Raw genomic sequence first — 21,025 nt, 5'->3', positions numbered from 1 at the left:
TGTGGATCAAAAACAAAATCCAACCATACGCTGCCTACAAGAGACACCTCTAAGCTGCAAAGACAAAGGTAGATTCAAGCTAAAAGAATGTAAAATGATTCTACAAGCAAGTAACACCCACAAAAAAGCAGGTGTAATCATACTTATATCTGAGAAAATAGATTTCAAGGTAACAATAGACAAAGATGGACACCTTATAATGACAAAGGGGACTCTACATCAAGAAAACATAACACGCCCTAACCGGTTTTGCTCAGTGGATAGAGCGTCGGCCTGCGGACTGAAAGGTCCCAGGTTCGATTCCAGTCAAGGGCATGTACCTTGGTTGTGGGCACATCCCCAGTAGGGGGTGTGCAGGAGGCAGCTGATCGATGTTTCTCTCTCATCGATGTTTCTAACTCTCTATCCCTCTCCCTTCCTCTCTGTAAAAAATCAATAACATATATTAAAAAAATAAAAAAGAAAACATACCACTTCTTAATATATATACACTCAACCAGGGAGCACTGAAATATATAAAACAATTGCTCACAGAACTAAAGGAAGAAACAGATCAAAACGCAATCATAGTTGGAGACCTTAATACTCATTTGACAGCTCTAGACAGATCAATCAAACAGAAAATCAATAAAGAAATATCGGCCTAACTGAAACACTAGACCAGGGGTGGGCAAACTTTTTGACTCGAGGGCCACAATGGGTTCTTAAACTGGACTCAGAAGAAGGAGCTGCGGCCGTGTTTCCCGACGTTGCCATGTTAACACTGCTGCTGGTGAAGGAGCGGAGGGGAGTGCAAGAGAACCCTCCGCTCTTTTGGCTCCACGGGCCGGATAGAACAGCCGAACGGGCCGGATCCGGCCCACGGGCCGTAGTTTGCCCACAGCTGCACTAGACCAAATGGACATAATTGACATTTACAGAAACTTTCATCCCAAAACATCAGATTATACATTCTTCTCCAGTGCACATGGAACATTCTCAAGGATAGACCATATGTTAGGTCACAAAATTAGCATTAACAAATTCAAGAAAATTGAAATTATACCAACCACGATGCCTTGAAATTAGAAATCAACTGCAAAAAAGGAAATAAAAAAACACATATCCGTAAAGATTAAACAACACACTACTAAAAAATGACTGAGTCAAAGAAGAAATAAAAGATGAGATCAAAAGATATAGTGAGACAAATGAGAATGATAATACAACACATCAAAACTTCTGGGATGCAGTGAAAGCATTATATAATTATAGGCCTATTTCAAGAAACAAGCCCTAACCGGTTTGGCTCAGTGGATAGAGTGTCGGTCTGTGGACTCAAGGGTCCCAGGTTCGATTCCGGTCAAGGGCATGTACCTTATTTGCAGGCACATACCCAGTGGGGAGTGTGCAGGAGGCAGCTGATCAATGTTTCTCTCTCTCATCAATGTTTCTAACTCTCTATCCCTCTCCCTTCCTCTCTGTAAAAAAAGCAATAAAATATATTTTTTTAAAAAGAGAAACGAGAGAAATCCCAAGTAAACAACCTAATATTATATGTTAAAGAACTAGAGAAAGAAGAATAAAAGCAACCCAAAGTCAGAAGTTAAAAAATAATAAAAATTATAGCGGAATTGAATGAAATAGAGAATAAAAAGACTATATAAGTTAATAAAACAAAGAGCTGTTTCTTTGAAATGATGAATAAAATTGACAAACCCCTGGCTAGACTCACTAAGGAATAAAAGTAAAAGACCCTTATAAACAAAATCAGAAATGACAGAGAAGTCACCACAGACATCATAGATATACAAAGGATCATACTAGAATATAATGAAAGACTATGTTATCAAATTCAATAACCTAGAAGAAATGGATAAGTTCCTAGTATTATATAATCTGCCTAGTCTACTAGTAAATCATGAAGAATTGGAAAATATAAATAGACTGATCAGCAGTGTGGAAATTGAAACAACCATCAAAACCTCCCCAAAAAAGAGAAGTCCAGGACCAGATGGCTTCACTAGTAAATTCTACCAAACATTCAATGAAAATTTAAAACCTATCCTTTTCAAAGTCTTCAAAAAAATTGAAGAAGAGTCCATCTTTCTTAATACATTTTATGAGGCCAATATAATCCTAATACCAAAACCTTGCAAAGATAACACAAAAAAAGAAAACTACAGACCAATATCTCTGATTTATACAGTTGCAAAATCCTAAACAAAATACTGCAAATCAAATATAATAGTACATAAAAAAAATACATCACAATTAACTGGGGCTCAGTCCAGGGTCACAAGGTTGGTTCAACATACACAAATCAATTACTGAAATACACTATATTAACAAAAGAAAGGATAATCATATGATCTGATTAATAGATGCAGAAAAAGCATTTGATAAGGTCCAACATTCATTTATAATTAAAACACTCAATACAATAGGAATACTGAGGAGAAAATAAACAAATGGGATTACATAAAAATGAAAAGTTCCGAGAGAACCAAGATGGCGGCATAGGTTAACGCCGGAGTTTGCTGCCTTGAACAACTACTTCAAAAGTGAAACTAAAAAACGGAACGGACATCACCCAGAACCACAGGAACGCTGGCTGAGTGGAAGTCCTACAACTAGGAGGAAAGAGAAACGCATACGGACACTCAGAGGAGGCGCAGTGCTGAAGTCAAATTCTGAGGTGCGGAGTGCACGGAGCGGGCTGGCGGCGGAGGGCGCGGTTGGCATTTTCAATCGGGAGGGAGTCGCAGACTCTGAGCTCCAGATACAGGCGAGTCTTTAGGGACCCAGACTCAAACGGGAGAAGCGGGACTGTCTGGCTTCGGTCTCTCTGAGGTTTGCAGTGGGTGCTGGGACTCAGAGAGGCAGAGCCCCTGGGGACAGGACTGAGAGCTGCCATAACTGCTCTCTCCGGCCCACCCCATTGATCCTGTGTGACCCGCCCCGCCCAAGCCCTGCACAGAGGCATTTGCCGGATAGCCTCAGGCAAACGCTAGATTAGCACCTCCCTAGAGGACAGAAGTTCTCTCACTGCAGACACAGCTGATTCTCATAGCCACTTGGCCTGGAGGTCAAACCCTCCCTGGTATTAGCTACAACAATCAAGGTTTAACTATAAGACTGCGCACAAAGACCACTAGGGGGTGCACCAAGGAAGCATAACAAAATGCGGAGACAAAGAAACAGGACAAAATTGTCAATGGAAGATATAGAGTTCAGAACCACACTTTTAAGGTCTCTCAAGAACTGTTTAGAAGCCGCCAATAAACTTAGTGAGATCTACAAGACTAATGAGACCCTCGATGTTATATTGGGGAACCAAGTAGAAATTAAGCATACACGGACTGAAATAACGAATATTATACAGACTCCCGACAGCACACCAGAGGAGCGCAAGAATCAAGTCAATGATTTGAAATGCGAGGAAGCAAAAAACACCCAACCGGAAAAGCAAAATGAAAAAAAGAATACAAAAATGCGAGGATAGTGTAAGGAGCCTCTGGGACAGCTTCAAGCGTACCAACATCAGAATTATAGGGGTGCCAGAAGATGAGAGAGAGCAAGATATTGAAAACCTATTTGAAGAAATAATGACAGAAAACTTCCCCCACCTGGTGAAAGAAATGGACTTACAGGTCCAAGAAGCGCGGAGAACCCCAAACAAAAGGAATCCAAAGAAGACCACACCAAGACACATCATAATTAAAATGCCAAGAGCAAAAGACAAAGAGAGAATCTTAAAAGCAGCAAGAGAAAGAAACTCAGTTACCTACAAGGGAATACCCATACGACTGTCAACTGATTTCTCAACAGAAACTTTGCAGGCCAGAAGGGAGTGGCAAGAAATATTCAAAGTGATGAATACCAAGAACCTACAACCAAGATTACTTTATCCAGCAAAGCTATCATTCAGAATTGAAGGTCAGATAAAGAGCTTCACAGATAAGGAAAAGCTAAAGGAGTTCATCACCACCAAACCAGGATTATATGAAATGCTGAAAGGTATCCTTTAAGAAGAGGAAGAGGAAGAAAAAGGTAAAGATACAAATTATGAACAACAAATATGCATCTATCAACAAGTGAATCTAAGAATCAAGTGAATAAATAATCTGATGAACAGAATGAGCTGGTGATTATAATAGAATCAGGGACATAGAAAGGGAATGGACTGACTATTCTTGGTGGGGAAAGGGGTGTGGGAGATGCGGGAAGAGACTGGACAAAAATCGTGCACCTATGGATGAGGACAGTGGGTGGGGAGTGAGGGCGGAGGGTGGGGCGGGAACTGGGATGAGGGGAGTTATGGGGGGGGGAAGAGGAACAAATGTAATAATCTGAACAATAAAGATTTAATTAATTAAAAATAAGTTTGAGGACCCCTGATATATATAAAGGGCTAATATGCTAAGTGTCTGACCATCTGACCAGTCACTATGATTTCACTGACCACCAGGGGGCAGATGCTCAATGCAGGAGCTGCCAAGTTGCAGTGACTTAGCAGCAGCAGTTCTAGGGGGTGATGCACCCCAAAACCAGAGAGGAGGAAGACCGATTCCTTGCGGGGCTGCACGATTCGACATTCAGCTGTAGGACATGTTGTTGCAGGGGCACTGTTGGACCTGAATCTGGTTTACTGCACACTTGCATTTGCACTCCACACCCTGTATGACAGCAACTTTGCAGAGTGCCCTCTCGCACTCCAGGACCCCTCGGGGAATGTCCGAGAGCCGGTTTTGACCGCATCCCCGCAGGCCAGGCAGAGGGACCCCACCTGCCAGAGGTACCCTGCTCACTCAGCAGTTGCCAGGGAGGGACTCTGGGAGGTTGGCTCCAGGGCATGTCTGGCCCATCTCGCCCAGTCCCGTGCCACCAGCCACCTTCTAATTAATTTCCTTTCAATGTGCAGGTATCCATGCACTGAGTCACTAGTCCTATATAATAAAACTCTAATATGCAAATCAACCAAATGGCGGAAAGACTGGTCACTATGATGCACACTGACCACCAGAGGGCAAGAAGCTCAATGCAGGAGCAGCCCTTTGTGGTCAGTGTGCTCCCACAGGAGGAGCACCGCTCAGCCAGAAGCCAGACTCACAGCTGGCCAGCACAATGGCAGTGGCAGGAGCCTCTCCCGCCTCCGCAGCAGTTGGACATCCCCTGAGAGGTCCTAGACTGCGAGAGGGCACAGGCCAGGCTGAGGGTCCCCCCCCTACCCATGCATGAATGTTGTGCACCAGGCCTCTAGTATAAAATAAAGCTGAATAAATAGGGCTGACAGTTACTAAGTGTGGAGCAGTTTACATAGTGTATCTCCTAGATTTCATTATCAAAATATCATGAATGGAGAATCCCAGACTTTAAAAGGTTAAGTCCCTTGCTGGAGATCATGGAGCTAAAAAGTGGCAGATATGGGATACAAAGCCAGGCTTTGTAATTTATTGAATTTTAGAGAGAGAGAGGAAGGAAGAGGGAGAGAGAGAGAAACATGGATGTGAGAGCATAACACCGATGGGCTGCCTCCTGCATACCCCCTACTGGGGATTGGGGATGGAGCCCACAACCTTTTGGTGCATGGGATGACACCCAATCAACTGAGCCACACTAACCAGGGCTTATTGAAATTCTTGGATGTCTGACAATCACTCTTCAGTTATATATTCCCTTTTGGAACTTCTTATTTTATCTTTAAGCTCTTTTGGTGCTCTATTTTACTTAATACTTCCATGGTGAAACCAATATTACCTAATTTAAGTAGCAAAGTGGTCAAAATATATTGTTATTGCCAAAAAGAAATATCTCAGACCCTTCTTAGGCATGTTGCTATGTTATATTATGTTGCCATATATTATTACATATCACAAGAATTAAAAACAGAAACAGAAGCATCATGCATATAGACAAGAGAGAGTCCCAAGTAAGCCAGTGAGAAAGAAGAATTTAATCTTCTGTGTTCCTTGTCCCTACAACTAGAATGTGCCTTTATGATACTAAAGGATCTATTAGAGCACCTCATTTATTAATAGGAAATGACATATCAAGCCTACTTATTCATTTTATGTTTATTTTACCCTTCTTCTGTACTAAAATTGTCTGTATGTTAGAGATGGGAATGAAGTTAAGGATACCTTATTCTGCTAGGGCTGTCATAGCAAAATGTCACAGACTGGGTGGCTTAAACAAGAGAAAGACTGGAAGTCCAAGATCAAGATATCAGAAGGATGAGTTTTTCCCAAGACCTCTACCTTTTGGCTTGCAAATGGCTACTTTCTCATTATGTTCTCCCATGGTCTTTTATCTGTGTTGTGTATCATTGCTCTCTCTCTCTCTCTCTCTCTCTCTCTCTCTCTCTCTCTCTCTCTCTCTCTCTCTCTCCCTCTCTATTCTTATAAGGACACCAACCATATTAGATCAAGACTTATCTCTATGACTTCATTAAAACTTAATTACTTCCTTAAAGGCCCTATTTGCAAACACAGTACATTGTGGATTAGAATTCAAACATAAATTGGTGAAGGGGGAGGGGCAGAATTCAGTCTATAACATGGGGAATTTTGTGAAAACCTCTGTTCTCAAACTTCCTAAGACAGATCTACTCATTTTCTCAAATGGTAAGTTAAATTACAAAGTTTTTGCAATGGGTATGCACTTTTAAAAAATCCATTATTTCTCTTTCTATGAGATGGTAGTGTCTCTCAATTATTTTTTATTGTAGTAAAATATATATAGCATAAAATTTGTCATTTTAACCATTTAAGTGTACAATTCAGCAATGTTAAGTACATTCACAATCTAGTTGAACCATCAACTATATTCATTTCAAAACTTTCATCATCCTAAACAAAAACTCTGTAATCATTAAGCAATATCTCCTCATTCCCTGCTCTCTCAGCTCCTGGTATTTCTAATGTATTTTATGTCTCTATGAATTTGCCTCTCCTGATATTTCTTGATTCTTTGCCTACAAAGCAAATAATGTTTGAACTTGAAGGGACCTGGTAGACCAGGTACCTCTTGGCACAGATGAAGCACAAAGACCAAGTAGCTTATTCAGATTGACATGCCTGCTTAATGGAAAAGCAGTCTCAAACTCAAGTTTCCTGACTGCCTGTCTCTTTCCACTAAAATGTTTGACATCTCTAGAATGAGTCACAGAATGAGAATCTGAAGCCTCACTGTCCATTACAGTCGCCACTAGTCACATATGGCCATTGAGCACTTAAAATGTGGCTTGTTTAATTGAGATGTGCAGTGAATGTAAAATGCGCACCAGATTTTGAAGTCTTAGTGTGAAAAAAGTAGCAAAATATCTCATGAATAATATTTATATTGGTTATGTGAGAAATGATAATGCTTTGTAATATTGTGTTAAATAAGCTGTATTATTAAAATTCGCTTCACCTGTTTATTTTTTAAAAGTGATTATTTGAAAACCTAAATATATGACTTACAGTATATTTCTATTAAACAGCTCTGGCCTGAGGATTTATATAAGGACAAGCCTCTCCAACTCTTTCACGTCCTCTCCTCCGTCTACCCCCGATATACAGGGTGGGGTAGGGAGCGGACGCAGGGTGGAAAGGGTCAATGGGGTAAAAGGAGCATCTGTAACATTTTCAACAATAAAGACAACTTTTTAAAAGTAGATTATATGAATACATGAAACACAGTTTATTATTATTTATCAATTATTGTATTATTTTCCATATAAACAACTGTAAATTAACTCTTTACCAACCCTGCACAATCTCTGTTCTTTAGAAATATATATCAGGAAAAAAAGACCAGGAGTATTCAAAGTTGGCCAAACTCTCAAAACTGGTTTGTCCATTCACATTATTGGTTAAAAATTAAAACAAATAAAATACTTGGAAAGGCGTTGGGTGTTTAGCACAACATTTCCTTGTGGGAAAAAGAACATTAAGGTTGTTTCTGTTGCAAATAACAGGAAGAAAGCAGAACAAGCTTAAATAAGAAAGACAAGCTCTGTAAGGTTAATGGAGTGGCCCAAGGAACCCAAGGACAACGATGCAGCTGGGACTCAGAAACAGGCTAGAATTGGGCCTGGAGCAGTGTAGGGGGCTCAATGCATCCTTTCTCTCCCCATCTCATCTCTGTGATGCAGACTGGCTGTTTTGGGTCCCAGTACAAGTGATGATAATGATAATGATGATGACTACGACAAGAAACAGTAAATACTTAGTTTTTTCCAGGCACTGTGTAAAACACGTTATATGCATTAACTCATGTGATCCTCATTAAATACTCATTTAATGTATTTTTTTTTCCATTTAACAGATAAGGAAATTGAAGTATGGATAGGTAAAAAAAATTACCTAAAGCCAAGATTAGAATCAAGTAATTGGGTGATTAACAATATGTAACATAGATCTTATTGTAAAGGATGGTTACCAACAAGAGTGCCCCAATTGCATCTCCTAAAACAACAACATTTGCTTCATAGGGTTGCTCTGAGGCTTAAATAAAATATTTTGTGTAGATCTTCGTAGAGTTCCTGATATACAGCATGTGTTCTGTGGTGTTATCTTCTTTGTTCAAAAGAGCAACTATACTGAAACTAGTATTTTCATCTTGATTTCAATTTATCAGTGGGGGAATTCAGATTTTCAGGACACAAGTTAAGGACCCAATTCAGACCTAATCAGCTATTTCCAGAGGGGAGTAATTTTTCAGTCAGGGGTGGCTCCCTGGGGATCCATCCCTATGAATTAGGGACAGAAAGGAAAAGTGTTGGGGGGCAGGCTACCATTCGAAGTAATATATGCTACACTCTTTCAAAGGAATGAGTAAACATTACTCTGGCACCAAATATCACCATCACATTTTATTTACTAAGCCACTTTAGCAACTTAGAAGTAACACTGAAAACAGACTTGTATATTCTGAGTTCCCAAATGAGTCTTTTCTTTTATGGGCTCTGTTAATTAGCAATTTTTAAACAACATAAAAAATAAACTTACAATGGATTAAAGAAAATGGGGTTTATTGTTCTCACATAAGCAGGAGTTGGGAGACAGGGTGAACATTTCTGAGACTCAAATAGACTTTCTCAAGGTTGCAAGATGGTTGCCCCCAGGCAGCAACTGTTAGAGGTCTGCTATAGGGCATGGGAATAATCAACTTCTAACGGGGCATAAACAATTTAGTGGATATCATAAGTATACTCTTTACAGAGCTCTATCTAATACATTTCTAAAAATGTTACACCATAGATAGTAGGAGAATACATTGTAAGGGAAATCACAAATTACAATAGAATGTCATATAATTTCAGTCTATCAATTTTACAACAGAGAAGGGTGCATCAAGTTTCTCGTGCTCGGAAATCTACTGTGGCCTTTTCCCTGAGTCAGAACTAGAAGTGAAGGCAGTGGCTAATTTCTTGAGAAGAAATATCAATCATATTAAAGCTTATATCACAATGCATTCATACTCCCAGAAGATAGTGTTTCCATATTCTTACAACAGAAGCAGAAGCAAAGACCATGAGGAACTGGTAAGTGCTGCTTAATTATTTTTATCATTAGCATTTCAGAAATAAAATAATATTTAGTTTCAAGAATTAAAAACTCCTCTAGGGTTTTGGCCTAACTCTACGAGGAGTAACCCAGGGGGGCAAGTTCATTGCATGACTGTAAAGCACGGGGGTCTTACACTGAGGACATGACCTTCAGTCCAGCTGATGGGCTTTCTAAGAAAAATATCACACTCCTTGAAGGTCAAGAGGGAACCATTCCACCTGGATGTGAGCTACATGTGAAGCCATATGAGCAAGGACCAGGACGAGAGTCTCAGGAATTATGCATCTGCTTTGTGGTCACTAGCTTTCTATAATAGCCACCACAGATCAAGTCTCAGCACAACACTCATCAATTTGGTATCAGCATTAGGAATTGGTTGCATGCTGACATCTCTAACTCCAAAGGGTCCTATTGAAAGCATCTCCAATTGCAGTGTTGAGGCAAGAGCAGCCCCTCCCCTTTTTTGGAATGTAGTGGACAATACAGTATAAGTAAAGGGAATGATAACATGCTATGATGCCAAGGAACAGATACAATTTCAGCCAAATATTGAAAGATGGGATTTCTATATATGGACAGGGAACGGAAGACATTCCAAGCTGAGAAGATGGTGTTTCCCACAAGAAGTATGTTCAGGGGATTGTGAGAGTGCCAAAGTGAAAGGTGATACCATCAGAAAGTAGGTGAGGTCAGCTTGTGAAGATAAGGTCAGCTTATTTGAAAGTCAGAATAAATTTACATTTCATTCTATAGACAATGGGGTTCCATTCACATTTTTATTTTGAATAAAGGAATGGCACAGCATCGTACCCACTGATATTCCTCTGGGTTATTCAAGAGAGTGACAGTGAGCACCATCCAACTTCAGAAAAGATCTGGGTACGGTAGAAACAAATATAGTGGCACATGGGACTTATGATCTTGCTTCATAACCAAAAAACAGATAATTTTTTATTGGATGAGTCTTAGGGAGTTACTAGACATTTTACTCAAGACTAAAATAAAGTTTCTGAGAAGGATGAGAAGGGAATCAGGCACACTTAGGTATAATATTATTTAGAGAACTTGGATTTAAAGTTTGGTGATAATTTTATCTAGGAATAGGATAGCCTCAGTTGTTTGCCTTTGAAATATAGTTATACTTCATTTTATAAAGTTAATAAATTCCTATAAAAGGCTGATGAGAATTATTTTTTTCTTCAAGTTAAACACAATTTTCAAGGTATTATAAGAGTTTACAGTTAGAGTCACTCAATTGTGATTTCCATAAAGCAAAACAGATTTTTTTGAAGTTAATTTATTTTCTTGATTTACCTTTGGGTAAAAGCAGATTTTTTTCATACATACAGTTTTTTCCAAATTTATTGAGACATAACTGACATATAAAATTATGTAAGTTTAAGGTGTAAAATGTGATGATTTGACACACATATATGTGAAATGATTACCACAAAAAAAGTGAGTTAATACATCTATCATCTCACATAACTACATTTTTTTCTTTTGTGGTGAGAACATGTAAGATCTACTCTTTACTCAACTTTCAAGTATATAGACAATATTGTTAACTATAGTCACCATGCTGTATATTAGATCCCCAAGACTATTTCATCTTATAGTTGGAAGTTTGTATCCTTTGACCAACATCCCCCCATTCCTCCCACCCCCAGCTCCTGACCACTGCCATCCTACTCTATATTTATTCATGTATACAGTCTGAGTCAATTAATATATGATTGAATTTTTTAGAAACTTCCACCTGTCCTGTTTTAAAGTTTTACATTAACTGAAATTTCATATTCTATTGATTTCAGTATCTACTGGCCAGTGAAGCAGCCCAGGCTATTGAGAATATTAGTAAAGATACCAGATATACATATGGCAGTGGCTCAGAAAGTTTATGTAAGTATTTCTTAAGATCTTAGAAAACTGAGATATTTTTAAAAATCTGTGTTTGGTTTTTCTGTATAGATTTAATTTTTCTAAATGGAATCTTTAAACAAGGTCACATGTAAAACAATTGGATTATAACAATTACAAATGGAAGCATAAGAGCTATGACAGCACTGAACAAGCTATATTAACAAGTGAATATTTAAAAAGAAGACAAAATTCTATTTAGGAAATATGCTCATTGCTCTAGAGTAGGGATTATAGAAATGGCATCACACTAGTTGAGTGAAGCAGAAAAGGTAATAAAGGGTGAAAAGAATATGTAAGCAGTCCAAGGCCACCCTGTAAGGTTGTGCAGGTTGAACACTGTACACATCTAGTGTATAACCATTACACTAGTTGCCTTTTAGTGACAGTCTGTGCCCTAGAGTATAGTACACTATAGTTGAATATCTTTGGTTTCTATCACAGTGACGAGAATATGTATGTGGCAAACTCTTAACAAATATTCTAAATATTTGTTGAGGGATTCCTTTGTAGGTACAGTGGGATAACAGACAATTATTTTACTTTTTTGAAGCTGGAGGGGGAGATTAGAGAAGAGGAACAGAAAATAAACCTGTAACCAAGAATCAGCAAATCATGACCCGCAGGTCATATCAGCCCACTGCTTGTTTTTGTATAGCCGGAAAGCTAAAAATTATTTTTCAGTTTTTTCAATGACTAAAAAACAAAACAAAAGAACAAGATTTCGAGACCTTTGAAAAGTATATGAAATTCAAATTTCAGTGTCAACCATTCATTTGTCTGTGGTCTATGATAATTTCATGACACTAAAGTTGAGTAGTTGTGACATAGACTATGCTGGCCATAATGCCTAAAATTTTTACTATCTGGTCCTTTACATAAAAATGTTTCCATTGTTGATATAAGCAATTAAATAGTAAAATATAGTATAATTCCATTGATGAGTAAAGACAATAAAATAGGCTTATGGGTTTGAGAATGACTGCAGGAGAAAGAGGCTATTTGGGTAAAGTTCTTTGGAAGGTCTCTCTCTGTAGCTGACATTCTGGGAGACCTACCTGATACGTGGCTTCCAAACAAAGATGTGAGGGAAAACCCGATAGAGGAAATAGCATGTAAATAGGTATGATCTACAGGGTTATAAAAAACACATTCATAACAATAATCACACCAGATGCCCTATTAATAGAAAGTCCAGACAGGAAATTTCCCCTTCCTTCTCAACAACCCAAAATTGTCTCAGAAAAAAACTGAGGCCATGTGGTATCTCTGTCTCTTGTGTCACTGATCCATTTATTGCTGCTTTATCTGACTTGGGTCCCTGCTCTGTCACAGAAAAATCCCACAACTTCCTTTCACAATTCAGAGCTTTCTTGATTCTTATCCTCTTCTCTACTAATGTTCCCCAAAGCATGACCATAGTGCCTCAGGGCTAGAGGAACTTATAGAGCAAACTTCCTGTTATGATGAAATCAGTCCATCTCCACTCATTCATTCATTCATTCATTCATTTATTCAGGACACATCTACGTGTATGTGTATGTAAGCATAGGAGAATGGTTAGAATAAACAGCAAATATTGATAATGGCTGTCAGAAATATTTGCTGAATGAATAACAATTAATCCACTGTTGATGAATATTTTTCAATATTAAAACAATGTTTCAGTAAACGCCTTTGTATTAATTCAAGTGCAAGTATTAGAAAGAAGCAAAAATGATCACTTTGTATATTATACTAGAGGCCCAGTGCATGAAATTCATGCACTGGAGAGAGGGGGTCCCTCAGCCCAGCCTGCGCCCTCTCCAAGTCCGGGAGCCCTTGGAGGATGTTGGGCCTAAACTGGCAGTCGGACATCCTTAGCATTGCTGTGGAGGTGGGGGAGGCTCCTGCCACTGCTGCTGTGTTCGCCAGCCCTGAGCCCAGCTTCTGGCTGAGCGGGCTCCTCTTGTGGGAGTGCACTGACCACCAGGGGGCAGCTCCTGCATTGAGTGTCTGCCCCCTGGTGGTTAGTGTGCATCATAGAGACTGGTCATTCTGCCCTTCAGTTGATTTGCATATTAGCCTTTTATTACATAGGATAGTTGTCTACATGGAAAACAGTAGAAAATTCACAAAAAATATTAGTAACAGCCCTAACACATTTGGCTCAGTGGATAGAATGTCAGCCTGCAGACTGAAGGGTCCCAGGTTCGATTCCAGTCAAGGGCATGTACCTTGGTTGCGGGCACATCCCCAGTAGAGGGTGTGCAGGAGGCAGCTGATTGATGTTTCTAACTCTCTATCTTTCTTCCTTCCTCTCTGTAAAAAATAAATAAAATATTTTTAAAAAATATTAGTAACAATTAAAAAGTTGAGTAAGGTTTCTGACTATGAACTAAATATACACAACTCTACAACTTTCTTATATACCAAAAATAATCAGGTAGAAAATAAAATGAAAAAAAGATCCTACTTCCTCTATATATGTATATATATATATACATACACACATATTACATATAGTTACATACATATATATGGATTCATTGTTAAATGTATATATGCATGTACACACACAAATCCATATAATCTATATATGTTAAAAACCTAGAAAATTTTACTGGTGTACATAAAAGAAGATGAACAAAAGGAGAAATCTGCCATGTTTTTTGGTGGGAAATTAATGTAAAAAATGTGTCAGTTGTTCTAAATTAATTAGTGCATAAATCCCAATTAACACTTAAATGATTTTGAGCTTCATTTGAAAGAATACATTTAGTAGAAGAGCTTGTAGAATTCTGAAAAATAAGACTAATGAGAGAGAATTCACCCCAACCAAATATTAAAATACATTAGAAACCTCAAATATACAAGGAGATGTAGTATTTCATGAATAAAGCATTTCTAACCAGTTAAGAATGTTAGATTATTCAATTAATAGGGTTGAGAAACCTAATGTTACTTAGAAAAATAATTGGATTACTAACGTATTTTTCTCCAAAATAAATTCCAGATAGAGAAAATATTTTTATATAAAAATCCAGTCATAAACCAAGTTGAAAGCTAAATAACCAAATAAGAAGAAAAACTTCTCCCCATATTACACAAGGATAACACCAATGTTGCTTTTATAAACAATCTATAAATTGAACAAAATAGAAATGAGTAAGAATGAATAAAATATATATATATAAACATAGACAATAAATGTATCAAACAAAACATTCAATTCACTGGTAATAAAAAAAAAACATAAAGCAAGACAATTTGATATTTTTTCACCCATAAAATTGCAATAAATGCAAAATTTCATGGATAATGTGGGAGGGAGAAGTGGGCATATTCATACCTTGCTAGTGCAGGTATAAATTGGTGAACCTTTTGAAACTATTTGACAACATGTAGAATAATTGTAAAAAGTACATACCCTTATGCTAGCAATCTACTTCTAGGAAATAATATTCTAAAGAACAAAGAAGCAGTTATGTATAAACAAGGTTGTTCATTGTAACGTTGTTTATATTACTTAGAAATTAGAAAAATCTAAAGGTCTCAAATAGGTATTTAAGCTGTAACCAGTTTGGCTCAGTGGATAGAGCGTCGGCCTGTGGACTGAGGGGTCCCGGGTTCGATTCCGGTCAAAGGGCATGTACTTTGGTTGCGGGCACATTCCCGGTAGGAGGTGTGCAGGAGGCGGCTGATTGATGTTTCTCTCTCATCAATGTTTCTGACTCTCTATCTCTCTCCCTTCCTCTCTGTAAAAAAATCAAAAAAATATATTTTTTTAAAAAATAGGTATTTAAATTAATTTACATCCAGCTTTACAGTGCAATGCTATGAGTTAAACATTATTTGAGCTCATCAATACATAAAACTGGTCACGACAGATATCATGTTTAGAAATGTTACAAAACAGAATGTATAGAATGATCTTATGTATGTAGGAAAAATATTAACTTAGAAAATTTTAAAAATTAAGTTAAATTTCTTTTTTTGGTTATAGCCTTCACTAAAAAAAAAAAAAAAAAGTCACTAAGACATTAATGGTGATTATCTCTTCTTGGTAAAGTTATGGATAATTCTAATTTTCTTCCTTAACCTGTTTTCCATCAATCTCCATTGTTTTGACCAACAATGTATATTACTTACTAATCAGAAAATGCAAAGCAATTTTCATTTTTAGGGAAAAAACACATTTTGTTAGTTAATTTGAAACATCTGTATTTTGAAAAGTAATTTATTTTTCTTCTTATAGATCTAGCTCCTGGAGGTCCAGATGACTGGATCTATGACTTGGGCATCAAATATTCCTTTACAATTGAACTTCGACGTACAGGCAAATATGGATTCTTGCTGCCAAAGCATTTCATCAAACCTACTTGCAGAGAAGCTCTTGCTGCTCTCTCTAAAATAGCTTGGCATGCCATCAGGAATGCTTAATGCTCTTGATTTTTACACTCTGTTCTCACATTTTAATTTACCAATTCCAAGACCAAATCATTGTACCAGTTTCTTTTTTAAGTTTTATCATAGTTTTGGTAAAAGGTTTTCTTATTCCTTGGTTTTGTCAGAGAACAAAATAAGTGTAATAAATAAATTCACATTTTCCCCTTTTGTTTAACTTGTAAGAAGCTAGGTACTGAGTTTTTTTCTTTAATTCATGATGTTTGACTAACTGTAACCAGACAACCAATGGGCCCTGGCTGCTTGTCACTACTTGAGCTAATTGAGAAGAGACAGGGTTGAATCATATATGAGTGTTTATTCCAATAAAGCCGGCAGCATGGGAGAGGGAGAGCAGCAGGTCATCCACAAAAATCTGCTCTGCCCCTCCCCACAAGCCAGCTGCTTATATTGGGTAGAGGGACAAAGATTATGTAGGAAAGTAGGCAAGGCATAATGGTTACAGGCCATGTGGGTTTGGGGGTCGTCCAGGGACTAGGACTAAATTGTTTAATTTTTCCATAATAGGTAGTTCTGGAAGAAGGAAATGAACTGCATTCTGATGTAGGCTCTCATATCCCAGGAACTACATCTTTCAGCCAGGTTAAAATGTGCTTTCTCTCATCAGAATAGAAAAATCATGGTCAACAGAGCATGATTAATATTTTTTATAATTATAGCTAGTCCCCAATAGTCTATTTCTGCCCCTAACATAACCACCTCAAGTAATTTTAATAACTAGTTTAATGCAAATGATTAGACCCTAAACATGAAAAAAAAAAGGTTGCCAGAAATACATTAAATATTTTTGCTTTAATTTTCAACAAATTCTGCTTGTGCCTTTAAAAACACAGCCGTGCTTCCGTTCGCGCCACAGGAATAGACAGACCATGGCCCAGAAAGTGGAGTGTCAATAACAGAATAAACGTTTCCTGTCGCTCCAGCTCAGCGTTCATTAAACTTTGTAGAGCCAATGAATGTACTTACTTTCGACAACAAATGTGGCCTTTACCACATTTACAACAGCTTATTGCAAGAACTAAGAACTAATGTAATAAAAGAACAAAGCTCTCCCTCTTAAAATATTTTTATTGATTTCAGAGAGGAATGGGGGTTGGGGGGTGGGAATTAATGATGGACAGAATCATTGATCGGCTGCCTCCTGCACACCCGCACTGGGGATCCAGCCCTCAACCCGGGCACGTGCCCTGACCGTGAATGGACCCAGACTTCCTGGTTCACAGTTTGACGCTCAATCACCGAGCCAGGCCGGCTGGGCTTAAAATCGTTTTTAATTGGGAATTTGAGATCCTCTCCAGGAATCTCTCACCAAGACCAGCCAATTCCCACTGCCGCCTCCGGGGGCGGTGGAGGGCGTGTCCCCGGAGGGGCGGTGCCTGCGTGCTGACGTCTAATTTGGCAGCCGGAAGCTGCCTCGGCCTGTAGACACAGGGCAAACCCTCGACTTCCGGCGGCATTTTGAGGCGATCCTTCTGGTGCCTGGAAGTGTTTTCGTTGGCTTTTCTTACTTCCCAGCGTCTCTTTGTTGTTTTTCTCTCTACGTCCCAGTCTCGCTTGATACTGGCGAAGCGGCTGGCGAGTTCCGCTTCTCAGCCGCCCCCGGGCCCCCTCGCCAGCCGAGGGCCGGTTCCCGGGAGCCGCGCGCGCATCTCCTTCTTGTTGTCCTCCCGGGGCCACGCGCGGGGACAGAGAGTCGCATCCCCTGCTCCTCAGAGCGGTGGCGGCGGCGACGCCTCCCGGCTGTGCCTGCGAAGGGAGCTCGGGGAGGAGGTAAGCTTGAATTGTGTGCTTTGGTGCGGGTATCGGGGGAAGGCGTCGGGCGGACCCGGGCTGGGAAGGCCCGGAGCCGCGATTTTGAGCCCCTTGAGCATCCTTCTCTCCGTTCTGCAAAGGCTCCTGTGCTCAGGTCTCCGTTCCCGCCCTCGTTCTGATCCTGGTGAGTTTGTCTGAGGAGCAGGTGGATTCAGACGGAAGGGCCGTATTTGAGGTGGGCTTGGGAGCCCTTGCGTGGTATTCGCTTTTGAATGCAGTGGAAGGCTGTAGGAATATAGTTTTAGATTTAGAAGCCCCCCCCCCCCTTTTCTTTACGCATTCCAGACTTACTGGGGGAAAGTGTCTTCCTTTGGTTGTATTTGGTCTTACTTCCCGGCACTGGGAACTTAACGACGTAGCCCTCGGAGTTGAGGAGTGCTACTTGATCATCACATTCCCTAGGGGGGCAGTTTTGGCAACTACATGGCAGAAACCCGGAAGAATGAAAGGAGAGGGCCTGGTGTTTGGCGTTATCTGATGTATGGCAAAATACTTCATGTGGCTGCAGGATTATTTGGAGTTGATATTACTTAAATGATATTGGTAGGATCTTGTCTGTGGAGTGGAGTGTCAAGCTATTCAGTTATTTTGCGAGGTTTTCAGATAATTTAACTACTTTGAAAATTATGGGCATATGCAATCTCTTCAGGTTTTTGGTCTTGTGAAAAAAAATAATTTACAAAATTTAGAAAAGATCTTCACACCTCAAGTTTTCAAAGTTCATGATACTGTTGCAGTAAATCTAAATATGTTTATGCAGTACAATCCAGGCATAATTAGCAGTCTCGTTCTGTAATATTTGAAATTACTGTCTTTAGTACCTAAGCGAAAGTATTTTGGAGAATTTTGTGGTCAAAATCTATAGATTTTCAAATAATTTACAATTTCTTAATGAAGTATTTAGATTGTAACATGACAATTTCAACAAGATACTGAATGTTGATGCAGGTACTTAGCAAATTGTGTCTGTAAATAGTTTCAGGGGAAACTAAGATTGGATCTGGTAGGATCCAGTTTTATCAAATAATACATGACTTTTACTGGCTTCCTAATTATTGGTGATTTGAAATGAACATTGATTGCATATTTTAAGATATGCAAATCCATCCAATTTCCATATCTGTAAACCTGCGGGCGGGCGGGTGTTATTTTAACTCTGGAACAAATTATCAGTGTTACTTTGTATTATAATATGCATTGCATTTACATATAGAAAGCAAAGTTGTTTAACTTACAGGTATTTGAAGAAATGGTTTTCAGTGCTCATTACTTTCCCCATCTCCCCCAAACCTCTCTCCTTGTCATACAGAGTTAGAACTGTTTCAGCAGATACTTAGTAGCAGTTGAAACGCTAACTTGTGTTGATATATAAAGTGCCTTTTATTCTTTTCTTTGTGTTTTTGTTTGTTTGTTTGTTTGTTTTGTATTTTGCAGTTCTATTTACTTCTCTTTAGTTACCAGAAAGGGATTTTTCTGTGCATAGTCTTTTTAACAAATTATTTTTTCTGCACAGTGCAGCAGTTTTATTGCCTTGTTCATACCTGTGTAGTCAGGTTAGTTTGGTCACTTCTTTTTTGTTGTTGTTTTTTTGGTTTTGGTTTTGGTTTTTTTTGTTCTGTATGGGAATTTGGAGGCTGGCCAGTGGTAAATTATGTCCAATGAGACAACACTAGACCAGTACTATGATCCCAACTTACTCTTTGGCTGCATGATGTTTGTGTGAATAGCAAGATATAGTTTGGTCACTTCTGTTCACAATTCAGTTTGGAATTGTTTTAGTCTATTTGCATATAAGTGATGTGCAAGATTGTTTTAGAAAGTTCTTTTTAAAAAATTGTACCAGACTATGCATCAAATAAATCTCCATTTTTTCTTTCAAAAATATGAAATATAAATGTGAAGAGACCTAATATTTAACATAACCCTTTTTATTTTAGAACTGCAGTAGATAGGGATTTATTCTACTACCAGTTAGTACATTTATGTAGTTTTAATTGTTTAGTTATTTGACGATTTACTGATATTATGCTGCTGCTTATCAGATTATGCTTTCATTTTTGCTACTGGAAGATGAGACCTCAAAAAGATGTAGTTAAGGATTGAAGAGAGCATACTAGAACTGATACATGTTTTATTGACAAGATTTCAGTCATTAGACCTCAGAAATAATTGTTTACAAAGAGGCCGCTGTATGTTTTTTTTTCTCAGTCAAATTTTATAGTACGAATTACAAACATTATGATGTTTGTAAGTTTTTGAGGGGCGGACAGTCCCTATTTATTGAGACTGCTTTATTGTGTCTTAATGATTCAAACTTTATCCCCTATTTTTCTTTTTCAATTGAAAAAATATAATGACCTATGATCTTTTATTAACTCTGAAAACGAAGAGGAGAAATAGGAAAATACTGTAACAGTAGACTCACGAGTGTCACTCTGGTTTTAATAATGCTGCTGTTTGGGAAAGATATAATGTGAAGTGTGGTGGCAACTTAAAACCAAAGAAAAATTTGAAAACAAAACTAGAAAGAAAACCTTCAGAGACTCTGAGCTAGGGAAGACTTTAATATTTGCATTTAAAAAAAGTTTATTGTTTCTAATTTTTCTTATACTCTGAAACATTTACTTCTTATTGAAGCCTTTGTAGATTTTAATTGAAAAAGCCACTCTTCCCCAGTCAGATTTGCATTTTATTCTGTTGCGGTATTTATCTTTCTTTGTAGGCCCAAATTTTTAGATTGAAAATCCTAATTAAGTCACACTAGTTGGTAACAGTTTTAAATTCATTAATTACTATATATGAGTAAATGCTTTTCTGGTGTACTTTAGATTATGTGTACATATTTAGAAAATTGGATATCAAATATTATTTTTTGTATTTGCAAGCATAAAGCATTTATTTATCTATGCAAAATCATGAATGTTTCAGTAATATTTAGTAATATTCAGTAATATTTAGATAACTTGTTGACTACCAATGAAAGTTCTTAGATAGATGATCAGAAGAATTCCTCTTTCTTTCATTTAGAAAACTCCGGTTCCTACTTTTTCCCCTTTGCTTCAGATTTATTTTTTATTTTTTTTAGTCTAGGATCTCCCTGTAACCTAGACCTGGTACTCAAACTCATTGGGGTAAGGTCTGACACTGTTGGACTCTGAGAAAAGAGGAGATGTTTGTGTGAATAGCAAGATATAGTTTGGTCACTTCTGTGTGAATTGGTCCCACACCTTTACTTCATTGCTATTCTTCTTTAAGTTGGTGGACTCAAAAGTAGCTCAAAGTAAAATTCCTGGGATAAGCACTATGTAGGT

General features: G+C 38.2%; 2 protein-coding genes and 1 non-coding gene across 10 annotated transcripts in view; 2 read left to right on the top strand and 1 right to left on the bottom strand.

Annotated features, from left to right (window-relative positions):
• CPB2 (carboxypeptidase B2) overlaps positions 1-16,950 on the top strand; it is a 58,879-nt gene extending 41,929 nt beyond the window's left edge. For all 6 annotated transcript variants that reach the window (XM_036301616.1, XM_036301612.1, XM_036301615.1 and 3 more), the window contains 3 exons: positions 9,309-9,511; positions 11,351-11,438; positions 15,694-16,950. In XM_036301616.1, coding sequence (XP_036157509.1) covers positions 9,309-9,511; positions 11,351-11,438; positions 15,694-15,878 — 476 coding nt within the window. In that variant the 3' untranslated portion in view covers positions 15,879-16,950. The remainder of the gene's footprint in view (positions 1-9,308; positions 9,512-11,350; positions 11,439-15,693) is intronic.
• A 374-nt stretch (positions 16,951-17,324) lies between these two features.
• Positions 17,325-21,025, top strand: part of ZC3H13 (zinc finger CCCH-type containing 13) — a 126,545-nt gene continuing 122,844 nt past the window's right edge. The window contains exon 1 of one of the 3 annotated variants that reach the window (XM_036296838.1): positions 17,325-17,672. The gene's annotated coding sequence lies outside the window, so the exon portion shown is untranslated. The remainder of the gene's footprint in view (positions 17,673-21,025) is intronic. The other 2 variants (XM_036296833.1, XM_036296834.1) reach the window with 2 other exon arrangements.
• LOC118652316 lies at positions 19,328-19,478 on the bottom strand. Its single transcript, XR_004966567.1, has one exon. It is a non-coding gene; the product is annotated as a small nucleolar RNA SNORA23 (small nucleolar RNA).

The sequence above is a fragment of the Myotis myotis genome, unplaced genomic scaffold (genome assembly GCF_014108235.1).
Source record: "Myotis myotis isolate mMyoMyo1 unplaced genomic scaffold, mMyoMyo1.p scaffold_m19_p_3, whole genome shotgun sequence".
NCBI lineage: Eukaryota > Metazoa > Chordata > Mammalia > Chiroptera > Vespertilionidae > Myotis > Myotis myotis.
Note: the sequence above shows the minus strand (reverse complement) of the source record. Positions and strands in the feature narration are given on the sequence as shown.